Consider the following 27111-nt stretch of genomic DNA (forward strand, 5'->3'; position numbering starts at 1 on the left):
TCCAGAAACACGGAGCTTGATCATGGATCAGCTGGAATGCTGAGCAACAGCCTGCGTATCTCCTTTTGCTTTCAGAGTCCGAAAGAAGCTTTGCTTTTTATCTCAAAACATCATGAACTGCAGATGAACTGATCATAACTAAAGTAAGTACCTTCAGCTGACATTTGTGTGCTTTTTTCGGTTTTTCCTGAAAGCTTTTGTACACATACATTAGGATACAGGGAAGTAGGTTATGTATTGAAAACTTGTTTTTGATAAGTAAAAAGAGATGTGAGATGTATTTGTACTTCAGTAAATGTGCTGAGATGGTGCCTGTGGTACGCGTCCTGTGAGTCAGAAGTATTGCGCTGGTATGGGCTGCACAAATCACATCAGGGTTGTTTAACTGATCTGATTACAGTACCTGTAGACTCATGAGCTTGTAGGAGTTTGTGAGCGGATAAACGAATATCCATGAATACTTCAATGCATAAAATTCATGCACATTGCACATTTTTTGCATAAAACTTGTTCTGTGCACATACGTACAGTATATGTGTGTGTGTGTGTGTGTGTGTGTGTGTGTGTGTGTGTGTGTGTGTGTGTGTATGTAAATATGTATGTAATTATATAACAAAAAGCTATAAATATATACATGTATACATATAGTATTTATTTAATTATTATGTGTATTGGTAACTCAAATTCAGCATTTATTTAAAGATTACCATCATGCCTGCTGTGATCTTCTCTGTTGGAAAAGATTCAGATTTTTTACTTGTGAAGTGATTTATAGTGTGTGATATTCCTTATGTTATTTCTTCATTTTAAGTGTGAAATGAGCTGCTGTTATTGATGTGAATGTATTCTTGTATTCCTGTCATTATTGTGCCTCGTGTGAATTTTCATACTTGATCTGCTGTCATGAATCCCAGTGTCAAAATCACTTTTCTTGGATATAATAGATTCGGCGCCTGATAAGCAGAAAGTGACAAAGTCAATCTATCTGATGAAAGCCAAAGATGGCAGCAGTCAGAATGTGTTTTTCAGATAAATCAGCCAAACTGAAGAATTTAATAACATCATTTGAATGATACCACTGCTGTGCAAATATGAAATTATAATAATTTCTATTATTTTTACCAAATGATTTCACAACAGAGACAGGATGCTGAAGTTGTTTTTTAATGTTAGGTTGTGACGTAGTCTAAATTGTGATTGTGTAAATGGTTTATACTGTATGTTGGCATGTGTGTTAGGGATTGGACTTTTGTGCACTCTCAGAAAGAAAAGTACAAATCTGTCACTGGGGCTGTACCCTTTAAAAAGATCCTAATATGTAACCATGGACTATAAAACCAGTCATAAGTTGCATGGATATATTTGTAGCCAACAATAGATTGTATGGGTCAAAATTATCACTTTTTAATGCCAAAAATCATTAGGATATTAAAGGTGCCAAATAATGCATTGAAATAATCTGTAAAAATTTTCTCTGATGTCTACATAGAAAGTTTGTGGCTTTATTAAGTGCAAAAATTATCCAGAGATGCTTTTACATGTCCATTTACAACCCTAGGATTTGCCCTCAGAATGAAATGGTCTGTTATTACCTTATGTAAAAGGGTGATGAATAATATTGGTGAGCTCTGCCCTGATTGGCTGTTTCCCATAGCAGCTCCTTTCGTAGCTTTGTGTTTGTGTGTAAACAGACTTTATGTTTGAGCCTGTATCAAAAGAATTTATGGAATTTGAGGAATAATCAATTGTTTGGAGGTTGTTAATGGACGTTTCTGAGTGGTAAGTTTGTGTTTTTTAGTATGGACCTGCGAAACGTAACTGTAACGTCAATAGTAGAACTTCAGCCTAAACGCTAGCATATAGCATTAACTAGCGCCAACTCAGCAGTCACAACTTTGTTTTTAGCATTGTAACAACAATGTACTTAATTTAAAGTTGTGGCATACATCTCGATTGTAACGTTGGGGTTATGTTGAGATTGGCCTGTGTTTTGCATGCACAAGGTGTACATAAGAAGAAAGAAACAATCGGGTTTGAGGCTCATGATTATTATGTCATTACCATGTACAGAGCTATTAGTATTCATTGTGTCAAGGTAAATACAATAAATCATAAACAAATAGTAAATACATGAATATATGAAGAGTTTGGTTCCAAAACGAGATTCATTTTTAACATTTTTGTCAAAACATGTTTATTATTATGTTACCATGTTTTATTGTGCTACTTAACTGTATTTTTTTATTTATGAGGGCTTAATTCAAAATTTAATTTTAATTGGAATGCACAATCAAAAAAACAAGATAAAAAAATTAAACTCTTCATATATAAAAATGTATTTATCATTATTAATATGCTGCTAATGACTTTATTTAGACAACATTAAAGGCGTTTTTATTTTCAATATTTTGTTTTTTGGCACCCTCAGATACCAGATTTTCAAATATTTGCCAAATATTGTCCTATATCCTAACACACTAATGGAAAGCTTATTTATTCAGCTTTCATATGATGTATAAATCTCAATTAAAAAAATTGACCCTTATGACTGGTTTTGTGGTCTAAGGACACGTACACTGTAAAAAAATTCCTTAGAAATTTGTCGCTGGGTTGCTGGTAACTTACCGTAGATTTAAATTTATGTTATTTACTGGCAACATTTTGTTCAAAGTTAAATGAACATTAAACATTAACAAGTCTTTGTCTTTACAGAATAAAACTAGAAAAACAGCATCAAGCTAAACATTCTGGGAAACAAAATCTGAAGCAAAAAAACAGAAAAAGGTTGATGGTGATTTCTGATTCCCAGAATGCTTTGCATGAGGCTGTTATTGTATAGTTTTATTCTGTAAAGATAAAGACTTGTTAATATTTAACATTTATTTAACTTTGAACAAACTCTTGCCAGTAAATAACATAAATTTAAATCTACGGTAAATTACCGGCAACCCAGCTGCACTGTAAAAAAATTCCGTAGAAATTACAATGGTATTGCAGCTGGGTTGCCGGTAATTTACCGTAGATTTACATTTTTGTTATTTACTGGCAAGAGTTTGTTCAAAGTTAAATAAATTTTAAATATTAACAAGTCTTTATCTTTACATAATTAAACTATACAATAACAGCCTCATGCAAAGCATTCTGGGAACCAGAAATCATCATCAACCTTTTTCTGTTTTTGCTTCAGATTTTGTTTTCCAGAATCTTTTGCTTGATGTTGTTTTTTTAGTTTTACTCTGTAAAGACAAAGACTTGTAGATGTTTAATGTTCATTTAACTTTGAACAAACTCTTGCCAGTAAATAACATATATGTAAATCTACGGTAAATTACCGGCAACCCAGCTGCAATTTCTACAGAATTTTTTTACAGTGTGCAATACCATTGTAAATTCTACGGATTTTTTTAAAGTGTATGGGTACCAATATTTATAAATTTGCAATGCTATCTCATGAGAATTCCTACATATTTTATGAGTGGACTAATTTATATTAATTCATACGATTCGTAAGTTTTGGTACGATTTGCCTTGACTCCTGTGACGTTGGGGTTAGGTGCGGGGTTCGGTTTTGTCGTTCTTTTATTCATGAGAATCGTATGAGTTTGCACGATAAACTTTGTATGAATTGATACGAATTAGCCAACTTGTAAAATAAGTAAGATTTTTTGTGAGATAAGGCTGGCATCAATATGTTCCTTTGAGGAAAAGGTACCGTCACAGTGACCGCTTTTGTACCTTTTATTCTAAGATTGTGGTTATTTTTACTGTCCATTTAGAAATGACATCAAATAAATGGATCTACTGTGGATGATAAAACTCCAATAATTACTTTTGTCACTAATCAGATGTAGGTAATTGAGATGTATTGACATGAACGGTCATTTTTTCTTGGTTCCACTGAAGAACACACACGATGCTCAAGTAGACGCTGTCATTAATGCAAAAGAGAGACTTCTGCACCCCACTGCAGTGTACATCAACATATCAAGGGTCAGAAGGCTCGCTGTGGGCGGTTTGGGAAGATTTAGTGATATGACACTTAGTCATAAGCATCATGAAGTACACTTATCTTAATGTGAAATAGAGTTTCTTGGTTGGCGGAGTTTTGAGTTGCACATCTCTACCCATGAGTGGATACAGTCATGATTTCCCCTATAGGTAATGTGCGCTCCGTGTAAATGATATTATCACAGGGTATAGTACTGGTAACTGATGGGTGGCTCAAGGTTAAGAATGAGTTACATTTGCATATTATGAATTTCAAATCTGAAAATGACACATCAAAATGAGTGTATCCATTAAACCAAGACGATGATATATTGTTTGTGTGTGTATAGAGTCTATGAAAACTTTCTTGCTGAGGTCATTTGCACGATGAGAAATAAACTCAAGCTTATTGAGAAGAGATTAGATCTCAAAACATGTTTATGCATAAACCTTTCACATAGAAAGACCGCGGACTGATTTATAGGTTTGTCGTATCGGCAAAGAATAGCGGTTGTGTAACTTCGACCGTGCCAGTACATCAGGGAGCTCATTTTGCCATTTCAAAGTGGATGCAGACTTATGTGTGGTCTGTGAAATGTGTTTTATTCATTCTAGACAATAGGTAGATGGACATTTGGTAATGCAAAGATTTATTTTCGAAAACTAAATTAAATGTGCAAGCTTTTTTATGGCTCAGTTTCACGAGGTTTAAATGAGTATGTGAGCTCGATGTTTGTATTCCTTCAGCGTCTCACACGGCTCTGACATTCTTCACTGCTCAAAGTTAAGTTGCCTTATTCCCCATCGACAGCTTCTGAATGATGGTCGAGTAAATGCGTTGTGAAGCCCACTCTGCAGGACACCAGTTTATCATAGACGGTATCTGAAGATATAACTGAAGTGTTTAGACGGTCTCTAAAGACACCAGGCAGCTTACAGTACATCCATCACCTGCTAGACACGCACCGTTAAAGGTCCATCTTATCAAATCGAGTATTTTCCTCTCTGACAGTAACATTGGATGTTTCCTTCCTTGTTTTTCTTCCTTCTTCAAACACATTTTCTAGTCTGTCTTCTCCAGCTGTGGTCTCCGTAAGGAACGCTGCGGTCCTGTTAATGGAGACATCCGCTCAAACATTCGGCCTGTGGTGGCTGTGACACCTTGTTCATGTGTCTTCCGGTGCTTGGGTTGGATGTAACCCACTGAGGTTTGCCTGTCGGTGTCACATGGGGGATGGAGAGTAATTGCATGGAAAATTGTATGGTAATGCACACGATTGCTGTACTAATTCTTATGTAAGGAACAAAATAGATGAAACATGCATATAGAGATGAAACTTTCAAAATATTTAGTCTTGTTTGAACTGCTGCACTGGCTGCACAAGTCTTTTATTATAGTGTCCTGTTTAGGAGGTTAGTCATAGATTAAATGCAATGTTTATTTAGCATCAGTATTTCAGATTAATTAGATCGTCAAGTGTGTGTGTAATAAACATAAATTAACTTGAAATAATATTGGATTTTCTATTACATATATGCAAGAAAATTTCATTTAAAGTCCGAGTGAAGACTATGTATTGCTGAAACGCATTACAAAGACCGAGAATTATGTAGTACTGAATTGTGGAATTAGACCATTAAACCACCTTTCACCATTTCTGAGTTCAGGATTTTTTGGTGGGCCTGAAATTATAGCTCGATTAGGCACTGGCGCCACAGAGCCTGTCCCTGCTGCCAACATAAAAAATAAATATAAGTAATGCCTTAAATGTGCAGTGTGTAATTTTTAGAAGGATCTCTTGACAGAAATGCAAAGTAATATACAAAACTAAATTATCAGGGGTGTATAAAGACCTTTCATAATGAACCGTTATGTGTTTATTGCCTTAGAATGAGACGTTTTATCTTCATACACAGAGGGTCCCCTTACATGGAAGCCGCCATTTTGTGCAGCCATGTTTTTACAGAAGCCCTTAAAGCAACACTAAAGAGTTTTTGCTCTTTGCTCCCCCTACAGGTTAGACGCGTAATTGTTCATTAGCACTGTCGTAAATACTGCAGCATAGCTGGCTCTGATTGGATTGTAGGTCTGCCGTAAAGCAAGTTTTTGTAGTTTTCACTCAAACTACAGGACCACTACCCGACGGTTGGAAACTTCTTTAGTGTGGTTTTGGCCGATGGAGGGCTGCAAAGCGAATGTGAAAGTGCCATTCACCCTGTTTTGAGTGGATGAACCACTGAAACTTTTTTGGAAACGTTATTTTAAGGTAAAAAAAACTCTTTGGTGTTGCTTTAACAGACAAACTTTTTTACTAAATTGTCTCCAAGATGACATGTTTGTCCGGTGGTGGCTACCGTAGAATTCTCTTCTTCTATGTGTTTAAAAAGCAAGATGTTAGCAGTAGACGGAGAAGTTGGTTGAAATTCACAACCTCACCACTAGATGTCACTAAAATTTACACACTGCACCTTTAAATTCCCAGTCGGAAGTCCGTATGCCCTATTCCCTTCAAAGACAACTCTTGATGTGTAAACACTAGAGGGATTTGCACAATTGTGTCTTGTACTGTGGCAGATTATAATACACGCGAGGAATAGATAAATGAAAACAACATGATCTCACGGAAAGTCTTGTTATATTCACAAAATATTTGATTAATTTATTTGTGTCCATGTCACAAAATTCGTCTTTTTTCTTGCCTTGAGCACGAAAGTCTTTTTCACCCGCACAAATTTCTATAAATAATTTTTCGTGTCCGTGGCACGACTTTCTTTTTTGTGTCATTTTATGAATTGTTTTCTATTTTTTTTCCTATTTTTAAATCATTGTTGCTTGGGGTTGGTGGTTAGATTTGGGGTTTGGGTTAGGATGTACTTTTATGTATTGGTTTCTACATGTTTTTCTTCCGCTTTTAAAAATATTCTCGCCTGGAGTTGGGGTTTGGGTTAGGATGTCTAAAAATGTCAAAGAAAGTGATTCTAACTCCAAACCCAAGCGAAAATGGTAAGAAAATAGGCAAAAACTATGAGAATACAATACATAAAATGAAATGAAACGAAAAAGAAAGTCAAAAACTATTTATTAAAAATTAGTGCGAGTGACACAAAAAAAAAACATTCATGCTCAAGGCCCAAAATTTTTTGAATTTCGTGCCTTGGACACGAATAAATGAATCACATTTTGCGTGACTATAACACGACTTTCCGTAAAACCAGTCTGAATGAAAAACAACATCACTTTCTATGTATTCGGAGTGACTGTTTATGTGGTGTCCCCTTCCTGATGTGCCCTTCGGGGAGGGGGGATCCTGTTTTGAATGCAGCCCTAAACTGCATTAGCATCAGCGATTTCCCGCTCAATCGTGAGCATCCATTCGAGTGAGAGAAAGTGCAGCTTTCCCGTGAGTGGGCGTGGTTTCAGCATCAACACTGGACACGCCCCCAGCATTTAAGAACAGATAATCCTACTTATTTTTCCAAGATTTTGATAACTTATTATATTTACCTGGCGGTTTTTATCCTTCACATTTGGCTGGGTGGTTAATAGCATAATAATATCGTTAATAGCATTTTAATATCGATTTATACTGACTTTTATGATTAAATTTCTAACTAGGTAAAACTCACTAATTTTACTATTATAAGCAATTTTATATATGATTTTACTCCAAAATTTAAAAGTAAACAATTTTTGCATTGCTGTATTATTTTCATACACTCTTAAAAATGCTTGGTTATTTTTAACCCAGCGTTGGGTCAAAAATGGACAAGACCTTTAGGCTGTAATTTAACCTAAAATGCTGGATTGTTTTAACCCATTGTTGGGACAAATATATGGGTTAATTTAACACAGCGACTGGACTCGTCCCTTTTTAACCCAATGCTGTGTTAATAATGAATTTCAAGTGTATATTTTGCTATTATGGGTTTAATTTATAGCACTCGCAAAACTCGTTTGCTGTAAAACCTGTAAGCAAAATATTGATTTATTTTAATGTCATGGTGAAAAAAGCCCGGAACGTGTTCCAGACAGGTTTGGTGAGATTCACCAGCTGATAATCCCTTACAAGAGGTCTGCAACGTGACCGTGTTTTAAATGCGTCCATGCAACAATGCATTACTAAACAAAGCCATTAGTGCACAAATGGAAATCAGGATGACCCTGCCGCTGGAATTTAAATGAAAACACAAACTCCTAACCCAGGAACGCTGGGGTTTAAAAACATCAGAATGCTGTGCATACATCATCTGCCTGTGAAAATCAGCCAGGAATAGAAGCAGTGATGTGGCAAAGGTTAAGTACAGTGAGGAGATAGAGAGGTTTACTGAAACATTGCATAGCAGAGAGACTGTTTCATGTACGACCGACAACGAGAGAATCGGCAAGGCAATTACATTCCCGAAGATGTTTCTTGTTTCAATATATTCAGCGATTTATTAAATCCACCCACTAATATCTAAAAAAATCTCTCTCTCTCCAATCCCTGTTCGAGTTGATGTAAGCAGATGTCTTATGATACGAGGATGCTGTAGCTGCGGGCACTGTTGGACCTAAATATCCTGATGTTTCATACTCATGTTGAACATGTGTTGTTTACACTGTGCATAGAGTCCGTGAACAAAGATGTTACTGCGTCCCTTCAGATCTGATGCAGAAATAATCCTCGCTGCAGGCTACAGGTGTCAAAGTTACAAATGAGGAGTGTACGGTATTAGTCAGTGGCGTTCTGGGTAGCGCAGAGATGCTGAATGCGGCTTAAGATGCTCATAGCGTTTATCTGTGATAATTTATGAGCATTCACACTGAGAGGAAAGCTTTTCCAGATGGTGCGCATATAAGAATAACTCAACAGATGATTTGTTTGCTTGTTTAACAAAGCAAGAAAATAATGAGGAATGATTTTCTAGGCTAATGCAAATGTTATGCATAACACAAAAGTGTTTATTTGTGAGGTCATATCACCAAAATGTCACTAGTTGCATTTGTATTACCCTTCGGATTGCGCAAATTTAAGTTGTGCATTGAAAATATGCCCAGTGCATACACTTCAATTTAACAAAATTACCCTCATATGAGATGTTTATTTATGCATTTCGAAAAAAGGAATATATATAGCAAAACTGCAATGAAACAGTCGATGTGTTCAACTTCATGAACCGAACAGGCGGATGACATCTACAATATTAAAACTCATTCAAAAGGTTCTACTTTCGAATCGCTTTTACTACTTTGATGTCATCCACCTGTCTGTTCTTACGATTAGGGATGCACCGATACCACTTTTTTGGAATACGAGTACGAGTACTTGCATTTCAGTACTTGCCAATACCGATACCGAGTACTTAATAAAAAAACATGATTTAAATTTACAGGTAACAGCTTTAGTCATATAATTTAACAAAAAAACAAATGACTAGTTTTCCAGTTTGTTGTAAACTCTGCCTCTTTGGACAACACAAGAGGCATTAACCCCTTACACGCCCCTCAAACATAGACATTTCTCAGACCGTGGTATCGATTCCAGGTATCGGGGGACTTTTAACGAGTACGAGTACTTTAGAAAATGTGGTATCGGGGCCGATACCCGTATCGGTATCGATGCATCCCTACTTACGATGCCTCGTGAAATGGACAACACTTGAACACACCCAGTTTATTTGGATTTACAGGTCACTGGATTTGCTTAAGAATTGTGTACTATAATCTTTTTTTGACATTAATGCTTGGGTAACTTATCTCCTTCAATTAAAAGTAATGGCTAGTGCGGCGTTTGCGATATATGTAAACATAACATCATCCAGCTGATTTTAGTTTTTTTTGCCTTTGGGTGCTCGGCAAAACATCACACAACGCTAAGGTTGCTTAGCAGCAGCAGACGCTACGGGAGCACCCAAGCACTTTGGAAAGATGGAGAAAAGGGGCGCTATTGTGTTTTCTGTGTGTTTTAAACGCAAAATGTTTTAGCATATTCATCAAAGCATTGTAGATATTACAATTCATGAGATCCATCAATCAGGGAGGATCCCGAATTTCAAAAGCATTTTTATTAAAATTAATTAAGCATATCTGGCGTTTTCCAATGGGAGCACCCACAGGATTGCCATGACTTTAAAGGTACATTCCACTTTTTTGAAAATATGCTCATTTTCCAGCTCCCCTAGAGTTAAACATTTGATTCTTACCGTTTTGAAATCCATTCAGCTGATCTCCGCGTCTGGAGCTACCACTTTTAGCATAGCTTAGCATAATCCATTGAATCTGAATAGACCATTAGCATCCGCAAAAAAAATAACCAAAGAGTTTCAATATTTTTCCTCTTTAAAACTTGACTCTTCTGTAGTTACATCGTGTACTAAGACCGACAGAAATTTAAAGCTGGCTGTTTTAAAATCAAGGACTTTGCTGCTGTAACATGGCTGCAGCAGGCGTAGTGATATTACGCACTATATTTTCGGGACTATTTTCGGGCAGTGCGTAATATTACTACGCCTGCTGCAGCCATGTTACGGGAGCAAAGTCCTTGATTATTACACCAGAATGAGAGTATAGTTCCTAACCATATCTGTCTAGAAAATCGTAACTTTTAATTTTCCGTCGTTCTTTGTACACGATGTAACTGCAGAAGAGTCAAGTTTTAAATGGGAAAAATATCGAAACTCTTTGGTTATTTTTTTGCGCGATGCTAATGGTCTAATCAGATTTAATAGATTGTGCTAAGCTATCCTAAAAGTGCTAGCGCCAGACCCGGAGATCAGCTGAATGGATTCCAAATATGTAAGAATCAAATGTTTAACTCTAGGGGGGCTGAAAATGAGCAAATTTTCAAAAAAAGTGGAGTGTACCTTTAACTTATAACAGTATTCAGTTTTTTTAATACTGCATACAAATTTCCTGTATTTTCTGGTTGTATTCTAATAAAGAGACTGATAATTATAAATGCTCACTATACCATTACAAAAACAGCACTTCTACATGTAGACTTGTGCACAGTGCTGTATATATTACTTGCATATCCACACCAGATCACTTAAATGGGTCGTCAGCAAAAGTCAAAAGATAAATCAAGAAACTGAACCTTTTAAATTGCATTTTTGACAGTCACTCTATTGGGAAGACGAAGTCCTCAGGTACACAGGTGGATCGGTTTAAGGTGATGAGGGATGGTGTAGGCGAGGAATCAGAAGTCATAAAAACACGAAGTTCCAGGAAGCAGACTACCGTAGACGGACGGATGGGTGGGTGGCACCAGAAGAGAGCATGAGATGAGGAGGAGGGGGTGAGGTGCAATTTGCCAAGTGGTCTCAGCAGGCAACAGTGGAGGACGGTTTTATCAAAAAAAAAGGAAAAAGGAAAAACAAGACAAACAAACATGATTTTAAAGTGGCTGAATTAGAATGTGATGGACACAAATAATCAACAGAAGCTCTTTTGTTATTTGGACATTGCATCTGAGCGGATGTAGTGTTTTATTGAGGCTTCTATAATGTTGGCATGCAAATAAGTCTGAAATAATTTGATAAACCTCATACAGATCAGCCAGAAGTTATTGTCGCGCGTTATCCATCACTATGACAAGTAAGATCGAATAACGCAGACATTGTTGTTATTGGTGCATTAAGCTTTCATGCGCTCACACATATGCAGATGCAAAACAAGTTTGTGCTGATGGTAAACAGAGACATAAAAATTGCTTTACATTTGGTTTACTGTAGTACCGGAAGGTAAAATCAAACAAATGTGTTTTGACGGCAAACGCACACTTGTAGCATTGATATATGTTCGTTTCATATAAGTACGACAAGTCTTGCGCTCTCTTTTCAATAAAAATATTAAAAGGTGTTAGGTTTTAAAATAGTTATTGTTCGATTTTGCACGACTTTACCGAGAGTATTAAATTCAGCATGAAATTGATGACAGAGATGTTTGGCAGAATCTGCTTTTACCCAAATAATGAAAACATAATGTGAGCGGGATGCCAAAAAAAGCACTGCAATCCGTTTTGCCTCTCTATTGCCATCTCTGTTTAAAATATAACACTGCAGGTTACTTTACATACTTATCTTTACGTTTGGTAAAAATCTGACATATTTGCAAAATCCAGCTCAACTTTTATGAAATATTGTTGATGAATTGTTTATAAATTATTTATCTGTTCACTTTTTATTCATGCTCCCTCGTAATCTTTAATAAAAAATGTTAACGTCCAACACCGGTCGAAAAGAATATTTTTTCTATTATAATTAATGGTGCGAGGGCGGGGCTATTAGGGGCTGCAGTTGATTGTCCTCGTGTTTTGCTAGCAATGCACAACTTCCAAAGATCCAATTAGTCCCCGATAGACAAAATCAAGTCCCGCCCTAAATGTTTTCCTCATTTCAGAAGCTGTTTTATACCGAGCCCCTAAGGTGACATTGGAGTAAAAAATCTAAACTTTAGTTTACTTTCGTGTGCTCACGTAAAACTTTCATGTGCTCACGCGAAACCTTCATGTGCAGAATTTTTATTAAACGTTTTTTTAAACGTGAAACTATCGTGTGCGGACGTGAAACTATCGCGTGTGGACGTGAAACTATTGGGTGCGCACGTGAAACTTTCGCTTTAGTTTCACGTGCGCACGTAAAACTTTTGCGCATGCACACGAAACTAAACACGATACTTTCACGTGCGCACGCGATAGTTTTACTTGCGCACGCAAAACTTAACTTTATTTAATTTTTGCTCCATGTCCCCTTAGGGGCTTCGTAGTTTCACTCAGATATATGTCATGTCTTTTCTGTAAATACTTGACAAGTAGATATTAACTGCTGTTCTATCTCTACTATCTTCTATAAAAAAAAATCTAACTAAATTTCTCTTTTTCTCAAAAGGCATTATTTCGGAAAACTAGTAACTTGGTATAAGCACTTCTTGTATAATTCCCTCCATACAACAAATCACTTTATTGTTTCCTTATTTTTGTAAGTCGCTTTGGATGTTGATAAATGTAAATGTACTAGAGGAAAATACACTATCGTTTCGTGCCGACTTTAAACACATAAGCAATTTTCTGTCACAGTATGAATAATTGTTTTCCATTTGCCTAAAAAATGTAACAATGGACATAAAGATTCCTGTAATCTTTGTGTCATTTGTATACTGAATATCAAATATCTCACATCATTCAGCAGATGGAAATCTATGAGTGGATGACATTATTCTAAGAGCACTTTTCACAATGCAGTAAATGACTTGACGTGCTTTGGTATCAACATCATCCAGAGGCTTTTGTTACAGTAAGCTGAAAGCACAGGGTTGGAAAACTTTACCGCTGTTCTGTTTGGTAAGGCGATGAAGGTTACCGATGTTAGCTTTGGAAAGTATGCTCAGCGTGTAACTGCCACAATCACAGTCCTGTGACTCAGAGGCAATCTGGAGAAAAAACCCTGGAGCTAAAGCTGTGATCTCGCTGCGTCACAGAGAGAGAAGGAAAGAGAAAGAAATGTTTAAAGCTCTACTCTGCACTTCAATGCTTCATTTTCTTTCTTTATATTCCTCTCACATTCTTCCGTTCTGTCCATATTTGCAACAGTTTAGAAATTATACTTATGTCATAATTTTTAAATCGGTTTAGTTTGACTGACTTGCTTTTGTGAAAAACACAGAGATGTTTATCAGAATCTGCTTTAAACCAAATAATAAAAACATAATGTGAGCAGGGACACCAAAATGCACTGCAATCTGTTTTGCCTCTCTATCGCCACCTCTGTTTAAAACATAACACTGCAGGTTACTTTACATACCGAATAGACCCTTTTACCGATCAAATAGTTGCGCGCGCATTTTGGCAACGGAAGTGATGTTGTTGCCCAGTTGTTTAACGTGTTAGCAACTCAGAAAGTTTATCAAAACGGTTTCCCTGCATCAAAATGCTACAAATATTTGCATATTTTTATTATATATTTTATATTTAGATTATATATTTGGCCACCTGCTAATGTCTTCTATCCACTCCACTATAGTACACGGATCTGGTAGCCCGGTACAATTTGATAAAGTCAACTTTTTAAAATAACTTTCTGTGTCTGCGTTGCTTAATCTGCTCGCGTAGCTTGACACGCTGCTGATTTGCGCCATACTTCCGTTTGCCAAAATGCGCACGCATACGTTGCTACGTCATCATTGTGTACAAACAATTAAAGAGTCTATTCTATCGCATCCACTGTAAAAAAACATGCATATCGTTTACATACCTTTTGCATATCGTTAACATGTACTAATACACACTTACACACCATAGGGCATGTAAAATCGTGAATCAGATAATAGGTGCTCTATAATAAAGATCATAAAGGTTTTGAAATGATTTCATTTTGGTTTAGTGTCTATTTATTTATTATTACGTTTCTAACATAGTTAAGGTATGTTTAGAATAAATTTCTTAATGGTCTTGACAAACACCGGTTGCCATTTTCCTATCAGTTTATTCTCCTTCTCTTCTTTATATCTTGTGGTGAATATGTTGACCTTCATCTCATCCACTTCTTCTCATCACACCTTTTTTGACACTCAGCCCTCCTTTAGATGGTGGTCGTCATGAGCTTCAGCAGCCCAGCGGTTGGCGCGTGCTTAATTTGACAGGTCGGAAACAAAAGGCCAAGCGTAATGATTATCTCGCCGCGACTGACAGCGCAGGTGCCTAATAAGCATGCAGTGACGCAAGCGCTTCCTGATTTTAGCAACCCGAAGGCCCCCATCTTGGCCCATGATTGGTGCCTGAACACACACGGCCGCAGACACTAATTTGTGACTTGTAAACCCATTACAGCTTAATCATTGTAATTGATTTAATTAGTTTGGACACCGGCCATGGACTCTTAAGAAACATCTGTGAGGTGAATGTTTCTATTGGGGAGATGGTGAGCCAACACATTAAATGTTTTGGATGGTGGTTCGCATTGTGCTCATGAAACTGTGTTCGGACCTCAAAAACAGCGGGATTTCCCTGTTGTGTAGGTCACCATTTGAGAGGAACTTGGAAGGAGGTGTTATTATAACTACTTGAGCTTTCATTTTCACACTCTGAGTTGGACCGGGAGACTGCATGTCGGAAGCTGTCGCATGCCAATATATTCTGTTCACTTGGGCTGCAAATGTTCATTTATTTGCCAAATCTCACTCGAGTTTAACAAGTCAAAGCAGATGTAGCTTATTTCACTGAAATGCTCTTGATGATGAAATTAAGCAGTACAAGTTAAGTCTGTGAATGTGGCATGTTTGAATATTTTTCGCAGCATTTATTTGGAGATGGCAAATACAGTACCTGATGGATCAGACAGATCTGTAGTAACGCATATTATGAATCTAAAGGGAAAAATGCTGTTGATTATGGGCCGATATATCGATTCATCTCTGATAATAAATACGTGTGCTATAAGAATATACTGTAGCAACAACTTAAATAGTTTCTTTAAATATATAAACATACAATATATCAAATGAAAGAACAAAAAAAATGTTTCATCCTATCTTTATTTAATCTCTTTTTATAATCTCTCGAATATGGATAGGCTTCTTCAAAAATACCAAAATTTTAGCAAAAAGTTGAGATTTTTGTAAAGGATTTTTGTCAGATTTGATTCAGAACAAAACATACACAGAGTTGTTACTGTTTTTGGATCAGTGGATGCTTTAGAGTTTTATAAGTTGGGTGAGGGCACCACCTAGTGGATAATAGCAGAAATATAGATTGCCGTAAAAACTCTTCATTGGCAGGAAAGCGTTTCTCTTAAAGAGCACCTATTTCATTGTTTTAAAACAACTTTATTTGGTGTATTTGGTATAATACAATGTGTTTGCGTAGTTTATGGTAAAAAAACACATTAGATTTCACATACCGTACATTTTTGTAGCTCCAGATTTCACTCTCTTCTTGAAACGCACTGATTCGAAAAGCTCTGTGTCCCTGATTGGCCAGCTAATCTGTATGATTGGTCTGAATACCTCTGACAGGAAATGTGATGCTCCTTACCATGTTTGAAAGATTCGGTTGCTAACAGGAGTTAACTTACGCGCTGTAAATTCGAAGTTGGAGGAATTATGATAATGTCGGTCTTGTCTACATCACCAATCCCAGGAAGTAAACTTTTGCCTACAATCCGTGTGTTTGTTGTAGTCCAAGAAAAGAGATTTACGTTAGAGATGATAATGGTACATTCACATGGGCGAAAGCGTTAACGCTTCACAGAAGGCTTGTCTGAAGCGTGGCCAACAGCCAATCACATTTTCCGCAATACTTGTTCCGGTCTTCCATAAACGTAATTGGCTGGCTCTGCCTAGGTTATTTGCATAAGGCGATCTGATTGGCTAACGCACACATTGCTGCTTGAAAAGTTGAGAAATGTTCAACTTCTGCCGCAAGCAACGGCACTGACGCGGCGCAGACGGATCCACAATTCAGTTCTGCAACGCAAGACGTCACCCATTAAAAGTGAATGGGAAGCATTAAAGGAACTATGTAAGAAATTTATATCAATTAATCATAAAATGGCCCTGATATGTCACTAGACATTAAGAAATCATTTTCATTTCAAATACTTATATCACTGACAACAGTGGTCTGGCCAGGATATTGACATTTAAAAAGTGGAGTTGCAGCCCTCAACTGATTTTTATGTTGTCATTTTGTGTATTGGCCACCAGTTGTGTGATTGCAGTACCAGTTTTAGCCACACATTTTGTGATTGCAATACCAGTTTTAGCCACAATCCTACATACTGTTCCTTTAACGCTTACGCCCTGTGTGAATGTATCGTTACTCTCATCATCGTTTACTTTGGGGTATGTATCTTTTGCATATGGTTAACATGAACTAATACACACTTTCACACCAAAGGACATTTTAAAACATGAATCGGACAATAGGTGCTCTTTAATGGCGAGGAAAGAGTTGACCTCTAAATTATTAAAACAAGACCTTATCAATAAGAGGCCTTTTATACAAAACTCTATTGTTTTGTGGGGGGGGTTTTGTTGTAAAAATTAAACGTATTGCATGGTTGCACTATATAGTCTATTATATGTAAGGAATAATTAACGACGGGACAGTGAGTTATTCATAAATAATACCCAGCCAAGGTGGTAATGCAAAGCGGAGTGAGCATTATTTTTATATAATTCAAAGGACCGGAGTCAATTATTCTGTTTATACCACATAGCTCTAATGGTTATTTAAGACATTTGACAGGTCAAGTGTGAGTTATTTAAAAAAATAATGCAAACCTGTGGAACATTTCTCAACCAATCCGAATAAAGCATTCAACAGCCAGTGCCGGCCTGAGCCTCTTGGGGGCCCTAAGCAGAATGTGTTTGGGGGCCCCCCTCCCACCACACGGACACAAATGTCACTCTCTAATGTTACATTATAAATGAATAATAATTTAAATAATGAAAAAAATCTATACTTAAATAAAATACTTTATTCTTCAATGTGTCATGTCATATTAACAGGCTATGGAATGTTAACATTGGCCAACAAGAAAAACCTCATCTGCTGCATCATCAGCTGTGGAGACACTGACACTTGATGAAACATCAGGGGCGGGTGGAGTTGGTTGTGCTCCAAAGTACTTCAACAGTGTTCCTGAAAAAAATAGCATTGGATAAGTGCATAGTTGATCGAGCAGAATGAGTTTATTTTGCTTATTTTTCATTACTTACACAACAAGCAATAAATAAATAAATATAGGATAGCACTGTTACATCACTACCCACCATATAAATAAGATTGAAGTCCATTTTCATCACAGAAATCTCCCTACCCAACATGGTATTGGTATATATTCTCATAAAGTCCAATACCATCTCTTACCAAAGATCTTAGAAAGAGAGCGCATGTGCTTTGCCTATGAAGCTGGAACGTTACCGATGTTGGAACGTTCACTTCAACACATACAGCAATGCTAGCTAGGGGTGTGATGGATCACAAAACTCACGGTTCGGATCACATTATGGTTTTTGAGGCACAGATCTGATCATTTTTCGGATCAGCAGAATAAGGGGTTGGAAAAACTAATAAAAAAATGAAGAAATTACTTACAAACATTTATAAAAAGAACAAAGTTGCACATTAAGTAAGGGCTAAAATTAGCATTAGGTACAGAAATCAAATCAAATGAATCATAACACTTTATTGTATGAATTAAATATAATTATTCTTTTTTAGAGCTACAGAAGTGATTTTCTCTTTGTCTTGGAAGGTTTGATTAACATTAATGACACAGACTTAAGTAGGTTAATTAAGGTTACTGTCTCTTTAAGATAAGCACGGACCTGGTTTCTGCCTAATCTATACATAAACCGTCTAAAGACATAAACAACTGTTTTTATTGGAAAAGAGTACTGTGGAGATCATTTTGTTTGTATGTGCCCTGTCAAGAACAGAAAGATTTTATGTGTGCCCTACTAAGTGCACTTATACGCGGCGCGCTCACACAGACGGAAATACAGACGGCGGAGCATAAAACGCTTATGTTCTTTTCAGTGCTCTATTCCTCAAATATATGTTAATGGACTACAGTATGACACAAAATAGCGTAACTCTCTCTAAAGTTTAAACATCAAGTGTTAGTGTTCTGATCTCTGAAGGGAGCTGGGCTGGACAATTTAAACCGCATGGGCTTGCAGAATACTGCTCACCTTAGCGCCTTTTTGCGGGATAAATTGTTTAAAATCACTTGAAATGTTAACTTTTGCAAGCCTTTGAAACACGTGCAAATGATAAACTTTCACTATTTAAGCGCATGCGAGCCGAACCGTGGGTCGATCACGGTCACGGATTAACGTCGATCTGTCACACCACTAACACAAATTAAACATACTGTATATAATCATGCAAACATACCTTTATCTTGCTCTTTTTTCTCATCCTCGGTCCTTTTCTTTGTTCTCTTTTCGGCCCCAGAGGGATATATCCTTTTTTTTGACATGTCAAATGGCTCATCATTGTTTACAGTGAGTGACGACGTTGTGCACTTGCGCGCCGACGCGCAGGTGGCGCAGGTGTCTATGTTGCGCCTGACTAAAACGCTAGCACTGCAGACACATAGTTGTCTGCAAATCAAAATTTTCTTGTCTTTAATTATTCATTTATAAATTCGTATTCATTCATTCGTCCATTTATATTACCTGTTTAAGTTATTTAATTGTATAAAAAAATAAATAAAAAAAACGATTGGGGCGGGGGCCCCCTGGTGGCCAGCGGGGCCCTAAGCAGCCGCTTGGTTCGCTTATGCCTCGGGCCGGCCCTGTCAACAGCCCAGAGGTATAATGTATGATATGTGCTATAAGAATATAGTATACACTTCTGTACATGTGACTGTAGTCTCTGTGCGTGAATCCAGAGATATGCCACAGTAAAAACTTTGCACCAGGATACCAAAACAACCACTGCTTTTCAAAAGATTTTGAAGCCGCCTACATTACACAATCTTACTAACAAGTGTCCTCCATATCTGAACAATTTGTCCAAGACACTAAATCAAATCAGCCCCAAGCAAGCCGCAAAAACCAATCAGAAGATTGGACTCTTGCAGTCCACTTCAAAAATACAAAGTCTCGCCTAAAAAGTAAACAACAAGATTATTGATTATCAGCGCCTGGGTGGTTTGTGTCCATTAGCCTGTTTTTTATGTGTTTTATGTGATGTCATGTGCCTCAGCCGAGCATTTAACCGCAACCACTTATTGTAATAGCATTTGTTTCGTCCCACTGGCTCTTCCGGATGAGGTTTTTCTTTTAGTGCCAAAGACTTTAAATCTCTATAAAAGTGGTTTTATCATTATACCTTGAAACAAACAGCAAATACAAGTAAAGCAATCATGTAAGAGTAAATGACCAGGAAGATATTCATTATTGCTAATGCTTGCTCAGATTTCATGTCTAAGTGACCATGAATTGCCCTATTAGCTTTCAGGATCGTCAATCATAATATCAACATCACTAATTCAACATTTCCCTCTTTCCCTCAGAGAGGAAAGGCTGGACTGCGGGCATGTGACGGCCGCTAAGGTGGAGGTGGTCAGGTAAAAGATGACTTTACTGGCAGGCGATGGTTCTGATTACGACTACAGCGCCTTGAGCTGCACCTCAGACACCTCTTTAAACCCACCGCCCATCCAGGAGCGAGAGGCCTTAAAGGGCGTTTATTATAAACGGGCCCAGCGCCTCCCTCCAATTATCCCATTCGATGCTGACCATCCCTTCGCCGACACCGACATCCCGTCGTGTGCCCAGCGCCTCCACGTCACCATCAATGTCGGAGGTCTCAGGTATCAGCTTCCCTGGACGACCCTCGAGGACTTCCCCCTCTCCCGGCTCGGTCAGCTGCGTATGTGCAACAGCTTCGATGAGATCATGCGGGTCTGCGACGACTACGACGTGGTCCGCAACGAGTTCTTCTTCGACCGCAGCCCCTGCGCTTTCCGGACGATCCTTACCTTCCTGCGTGCAGGGAAGCTGCGGTCGCTACGTGAGATGTGCGCCCTGTCTTTTCAGGAAGAGCTACTCTACTGGGGCGTTCCGGAAGAAAACCTAGAGTGGTGTTGCCGTAGGCGCCTCCTGCAGCGTATGGAGGAGTGCGATGAGTTGGAACGGGTAGTGGAAGAAGACGAGGAAGACGACGATGACAGCGGAAGCGCTTTGGCCGGGGAGTCTCGGCTTGGACGTTGTATGGACAAACTAAGAGACATGGTGGAGAAACCTCACTCCGGTCTGCCGGGGAAGATCTTCGCATGCTTGTCGGTCCTGTTCGTCACCATCACAGCTATCAACCTCTCCATAAGCACCATGCCTGCTATGAGGGAGGAGGAGGAGACGGTAGGAAGAGATCTGTCCTGTATCTTGGGATGGATGTATTACAGAAATACATCATGGGTTCCTGTGGCTCAGTTGGTAGAGCATTGTGCTAGCAACATAAAACTTATACGTTCAATTCCAAGGAATGTACTGTAGCTTAAATGCTCTACCACTGAGCTATACAAAAATATTTATATATTTGATAAAATTTAGATGTATTTTGATTTTCGTTCCTACTCTAATCAATCATGTGAATCATCAAATTAATGAACATTGGCTTAATTTGAAAACTCCATGCAGGTGTCTTAGATCATCCAAGATGTTTATGTCTTTTTTTGTTCAGTCAAGAAGAAATTACGAGAACAATTCCAGGATTTTTCTTCATATAGTGACCTCAACAGTTTGCAGTTTTGATGCAGTTTAAAATTGCAGTTTCAATGCAGCTTCAAATGGCTCTAAACGATCCTCGTCTAGTGAAACGATCGTCAAAAAAAACTTTTAAAGGGGCCATATAATGGGATTTTTTTTTAAGATGTAAAATAATTCTTTGGTGTCCCCAGAGTGCGTATGTGAAGTTTTATCTCAAAATACTGCATAGATAATTTATTATTACATGTTAAAATTAACACTTTGTAGACCTTAGCAAAAAGTGCCGTTTTTGGATTTGTCGTTTGAAATGCAAATGAGCTGATGAAATGCAAACATTGATCACAACAATGGTGGTTTGTTGCAATTTGAAACTCAATTCTGCTGTCAATCATTTCTCTCTCTCTCTCTCTCTCTCTCTCTCTCTCTCTGTCTCTCTCTCTCTCTCTCTCTCTCTCTCTCTCTCTCTCTCTCTCTGTCTCTCTCTCTCTCTCTCTCTCTCTCTCTCTCTCTCTCTCTCTCTCTGCACTAAATGGCCGTGTTTGGATAGTGCAGATTGAGGGGCGGTATTATTGTGATTCGCCTTCCTACATCACAATTCTTTTTACATGTTTGCAAATATTTACCAAAACAAAGTTACTGGGGACACAATTATAGCACTTAAACATGGAAAAAGTCAGATTTTCTCGCTATAACCCCCTTAAACCACAACTTCTCGTCTTGAACTAGCCATGTGAGGCACCAGCGCAACCTTACGTATTACGTAATCACGTCGAACATGACGTATGCGAAACTACCGCTCCAGTGTTTACAAGTGTGGATAAAGAGGATTGTTTTGAAGTTGTTGGATGAGGAATGATGAAACTAATTAATGTATTTGTGTCAGTTTATTGTTTAAAATGGACCACAAATATGCGTTTCACATATGTAACCTTTTGACGTGATTATGTAATACGTAACGTCGGCTGCCGCGTCACATGGCTAATCCAATATGAGAAGTTGTAGTTAAAAAGTACTTTTTTGTCAAAAATGATGATTGTTTCGCTAGATAAGACCCTTATGCCTCGGTTGGGATCATTTAGAGTCCTTTGAAGCTGCATTGAAACTGCAAAACGCTGAGGTCCACTAAAGTCCACTATATGGAGAAAAATCCTGGAATGTTTTCCTTAAAAAACTTAATTTCTCCTCGACTGAACAAAGAAAAACATAAACATCTTAAAGGTGCAGTGTGTAAATTTTAGCGGCATCTAGTGGTGATGTTGCGAATTGCAACCAACGGCTCAGTCCACTGCTCATCCCTCGATTTTGAAACAAATAGAGAAGCTACAGTAGCCGCCACCGAACAAACATGCCATCGTCGGAGACAACTTAGTAAAAACACTTTGTCCGTTAAGGGCTTTTGTAGAAACATGGCGGCACAAAATGGCGACTTCCATGTAAGGGGACCCTCAGTGTATGTAGATAAAAACGTCTCTTCTAAGGTAATAAACACATAACGGTTCATTATGAAAGGTCATTATACACCCCTGATAATATAGTTTTGTATTGTAATTTGCATTTCTGTCACAAGATCCTTCTAAAAATTAAACACTGCACCTTTAAATGACATGGGGGTGAATAAATTATACAATTTCTTATTATAAAAAGTGGAATATTCCTTTCACACCATGAAATCTGTTCAAATGTTTGCTACAGGAGAGGTCATTGTTTTCCAGAAATAATATGTCACAGTTAGACTGACTCACACATTAAACAAGCCCTTACACTAATCGAATTAAAACACCATTCCAGACATCCGTCTTTGCAATAATCTAAAGGGCTGCGGAGAAACAACAGAGCATAGAAAATTCAATCATGCATTAAACCAACATAGTGCTGGCATGACGGAGACTCCTTTCCGTTTATAAATGATGTTCTCTGTGCATGTCACAGGTTATTATAGCCTACTGTTATAAGGAAAAACACACTTCTCCAGGACTCTGGAGGAATTATTTCAAGATATTATTCTTCATATCACATTGTTAAAAGTATTTTGTGAGCACAAATCCTGGTAAATATATTGGTATTGACTTTTGCTACAATTAATAAGTGATGTTTAAAGTCAATTTCTGGTCACACAGAGTTATTTATTTGCTTGTTATCCTAAAAGGATTGATCAATTTAGATTGTATTTACAAATAATCTATCCATCCAGGAGACAGCAAATGAATAGATGCATGTTAGTGGTTATCTTTTAAATTTCTTCAGGTACGTATCTTCACCTTCAGTGCTGTGTTATTTTAATGCACTTTAGTCACTTTCACAGGATTCACGTATTATCACACAAGCTTCTGTTAAGGTGTAATTCGACACATTCTACCTACTTTTGGGAAAAAATGTGTTGTTAGTCTTAAAGGTGCCACCCTTAAGATTTAATGAGCTCTGAAAAACAACAGAAAAGAGTGCTGTGGTATAATAATAATAATAATAATAATAATAATAATAATAATAATAATAATAATAATAATAATAATGGGTTTTCCGGACAGGGTTTAGATTAATCCAGCACTAGGTTCTATTTATATTAGGACATGTAAGTTGGTTTTATGCCCTACAAAAAAAAAAACATTACTGTTGTGCATCTTCAGACACAACAATGTCACTGATATATGTAAATATAGGTAAGACTGTTTTCAGGTAAGACAGCTAAAACATTATTCTGGGACTAGGCTTTAGCCCGGTCCGGTAAACTGCCCCAAAATGTTTCAGGAGCAGGTGCAGTTGTGGCAATGTGTTTTTATTTGTCGCCCTCTAGTGTTCTGTTAGCAGTACTGCTATTTTAAACATGCTAACTAAAACCATTTTTGTTCCCCAATAAAAACTTTTTTACTTTAGAGGTTTTTAGAAGAACTATTTCTTGTTTACCTTTTTACAGCCTAAATAACTTTTTTCCACTACAAAGAAACTTTTAGGTCACAAAATGAAATTATTAGCTCAATTAGTAGAGAGTGGGGTAAGTTGTCGCACTTTTCACACTAACATTTACTGAGCACCATACATCACAATGGTATAAATCTCATACCAAATGAAAGAAGGAAGTCTTGGGCAAATATGTTGTATTTATTACATTTTCATCTCATTATGGAGTGGTAGACTGTTGAAAAGAGAATGTTCACTTGTGACAATTTGCCCCATCGGCGGGTAAGTTGTGACACTAGATTTTCTAAAAAAAAAAAAAAAAGAACACAACTTAATTGTGATATTATTGATTTTAATTTTTAAATTCAAACCAGAACTGGAAATTTTAGGGCTTTTCACACTGCGCTTATCACTGAGTTATCTTTATTCTAAACCCTGCTTTTAACCCTAGGTTAAGGATCGTTTCATACTTGAAATTTAGAAGCGGGGTTATTCGTGAAATTAACCCAGTGTTATGAATTAACCCGGGGTTTTGATTTCCAGTGTGAAAAAATGTGACAGTTTGCCCCAAAGTCATTGAGACAACTTGCCCCAAACTGACATGTGTTCTAATGTTGGCTAAATCTCAGGGTAAATTTAACATAGCACGTCAGCTTAAGTATCAAAAGACACGTTATTGTCTCTTTTTATGCAAAATAATAATTTGTAACATTCAAACCTAACAAAATTGAATTGCATAAAATTTAAAGTGCAATTTTTTTACTTTTTAAGACAAAAATTAAGTTTTTACATGGGTATTGAAAGAAATGGATATTGATTGTCACATTGAAAGAAAAACTTTTTTATTTTAACAGATTTGAAAAGTTTAAAATTAAATATACTTTCAACTGAAAAATATATCCTTATAATCTTATACATACTTATACATTTTATACTTATATTTTATACATTTTATACAACCCTTTGGCCAAGAAAATATATTTTTTCCTTATAAAATTTCAAATTCCAAAAATATATTTAATTAAAGGGATAGTTTACCAAAAAAATGACGATTCTGTCATCATTTTCTCATCCTCATGTTGTTCTTAACCTGTATTTATTTATTTTTTTCTGATGAACACAAAAGGAGATATTTAGATAAATAATGTTAAGCACACAGTTGACGGTACCCACTGAATTCCATTGTATTTGTTTTTCCTACTATGGAAGTCAGTGGTTACAATCAGCTGTGTGCATAGCATCATTTATGTGTCCGTCAGAAAAAAAGAAATTCATGCAGGGTGAGTAAATGATGACAGAATTTTCTTTTTTGGGTGAACCTTCCCTTTAAGCGTTACTTTCTACATACTTGGTCAAGTACGCGCAAAATCCCAATCTGTTATTTCTCAATTTCAGGGCAAGTGCTCTCAGATGTGCTACAACATCTTCATCGTGGAGACGGTGTGCGTGGCTTGGTTCTCGCTGGAGTTCACGTTGCGCTTCATCCAAGACCGCAGCAAGTTGGCCTTCCTCCGGCGACCCCTCAACCTAATCGACGTCATAGCCATTCTGCCCTACTACATCACGCTGGTGGTGGACAGCACGTCCACGGGCGAGAAACGACTGGGCTCGGGCAGCAGTTACCTGGACAAAGTGGGCCTGGTATTACGCGTGCTGCGCGCACTGCGCATCCTGTACGTGATGCGCCTTGCGCGTCACTCTCTCGGACTCCAGACGCTCGGCCTGACCGCGCGCAGGTGCACGCGTGAGTTCGGCTTGCTCCTTCTTTTCCTCTGCGTCGCCATAGCGCTCTTCTCACCTCTACTTTACCTGATCGAGAACGAGGCCGCGGCCACGCGCGAGTTCAGTAGCATTCCCGCCACTTACTGGTGGGCCGTGATCACCATGACGACGGTGGGATACGGCGACATGGTGCCGCGCAGCATCCCCGGACAGGTGGTCGCGCTCAGCAGCATCCTCAGCGGGATCCTGCTGATGGCTTTCCCCGTCACGTCCATCTTTCACACGTTTTCTCGCTCCTACGTGGAGCTCAAGCAGGAGCAGCAGAGGCTTCTGCAGAGGAGGACTCACTTTCTCCTGCGCAGCCGTATTGCGGGACTGGGCAGCAGCAACCTTTCGCTGGAGAGTGATGTGCTCTTCCCTAGTGTCTCTTCTGACCACAGAAACAGAGATGAATGAACAGTGTCAAAAATTACTGGATGGACTAAATGTCCTGGATGTGGAATAACAAGCAGTTGTTTTTATCTTTTACATATTGCCCATTACTGCTCCAATTTGGAGATCTACCATTACACTGTCCCTACCTGTGGTACTTGTGTCGATGGCACAAACCAAAATTCAAGTATATACAGAGACCAGCACATTGAATCATACTCAGGTTCAGACCAGGCCAATAAACTAACACAAAGGTAGATTTCCAAGAGCACATCTGAGCACCTGCAGTCTTATTCTTTACGTTTTTTTTTTTTACATTTTGTGTATCATCACTCACTGTGTTAAATTTAGTACTGTATTGAAGTACTGAATGTGTATCTTCCTTTTGTGTATATTTACTCACAACATGCATCACAATATACATGAACACACACTCTGAAATTCTTTGAATACCAGGTCTGTGCTGTTGATATGTGCTGATGTGTATTTGTGTACCATGATATGTGATATGTAATGTTAATTACTGAACAATCATCAGGCAGAAACACAATAATATATTTCTGTGTGGGTATCCACCAATGTTGCCATATACTTTATTAAAATAAAATAAAAACAAGCACACACACACACAGATGAAAGCAGGATGGTTTTATGGTCTACACATGTTGTGTAATAATAACTAGTGTTACTTTATTAACTGAATCTTGGTTGTTTTTTAGGTCTTCACAACCTCAGTAATGCAACCATAGTCATTTATTTCCACTAGGGGGCAGCAGAGTCACATGGATTGATTCAATTTAATGTGTAACAAGCACAAACAGTTGAAATAAAGAAAGGTTTACAGATAACCGGAAGGACAACAAGAATTTGCTTTA

At 37.7% G+C, this 27111-nt stretch overlaps 1 protein-coding gene and 1 long non-coding RNA gene across 2 annotated transcripts; one reads left to right on the forward strand and one right to left on the reverse strand.

Annotated features, from left to right (window-relative positions):
- On the forward strand, positions 1–27030 carry kcng1 (potassium voltage-gated channel, subfamily G, member 1). Its single transcript, XM_065286631.1, has 3 exons — positions 1–143; positions 19993–20839; positions 25478–27030. Exons 2-3 carry the CDS (start codon positions 20054–20056, stop codon positions 26258–26260), a joined length of 1569 nt encoding a protein of 522 aa, XP_065142703.1. The 5' UTR covers positions 1–143; positions 19993–20053; the 3' UTR covers positions 26261–27030.
- Positions 17423–19112, reverse strand: LOC135776010 (uncharacterized). Its single transcript, XR_010544003.2, has 2 exons — positions 18867–19112; positions 17423–17606 (listed from the first exon to the last, which is right to left on the reverse strand). It is a non-coding gene; the product is annotated as an uncharacterized lncRNA (long non-coding RNA).
- Positions 27031–27111: the final 81 nt, after the last annotated feature.

Source organism: Paramisgurnus dabryanus, chromosome 21, assembly GCF_030506205.2.
Source record: "Paramisgurnus dabryanus chromosome 21, PD_genome_1.1, whole genome shotgun sequence".
Taxonomy (NCBI): Eukaryota; Metazoa; Chordata; class Actinopteri; order Cypriniformes; family Cobitidae; genus Paramisgurnus; species Paramisgurnus dabryanus.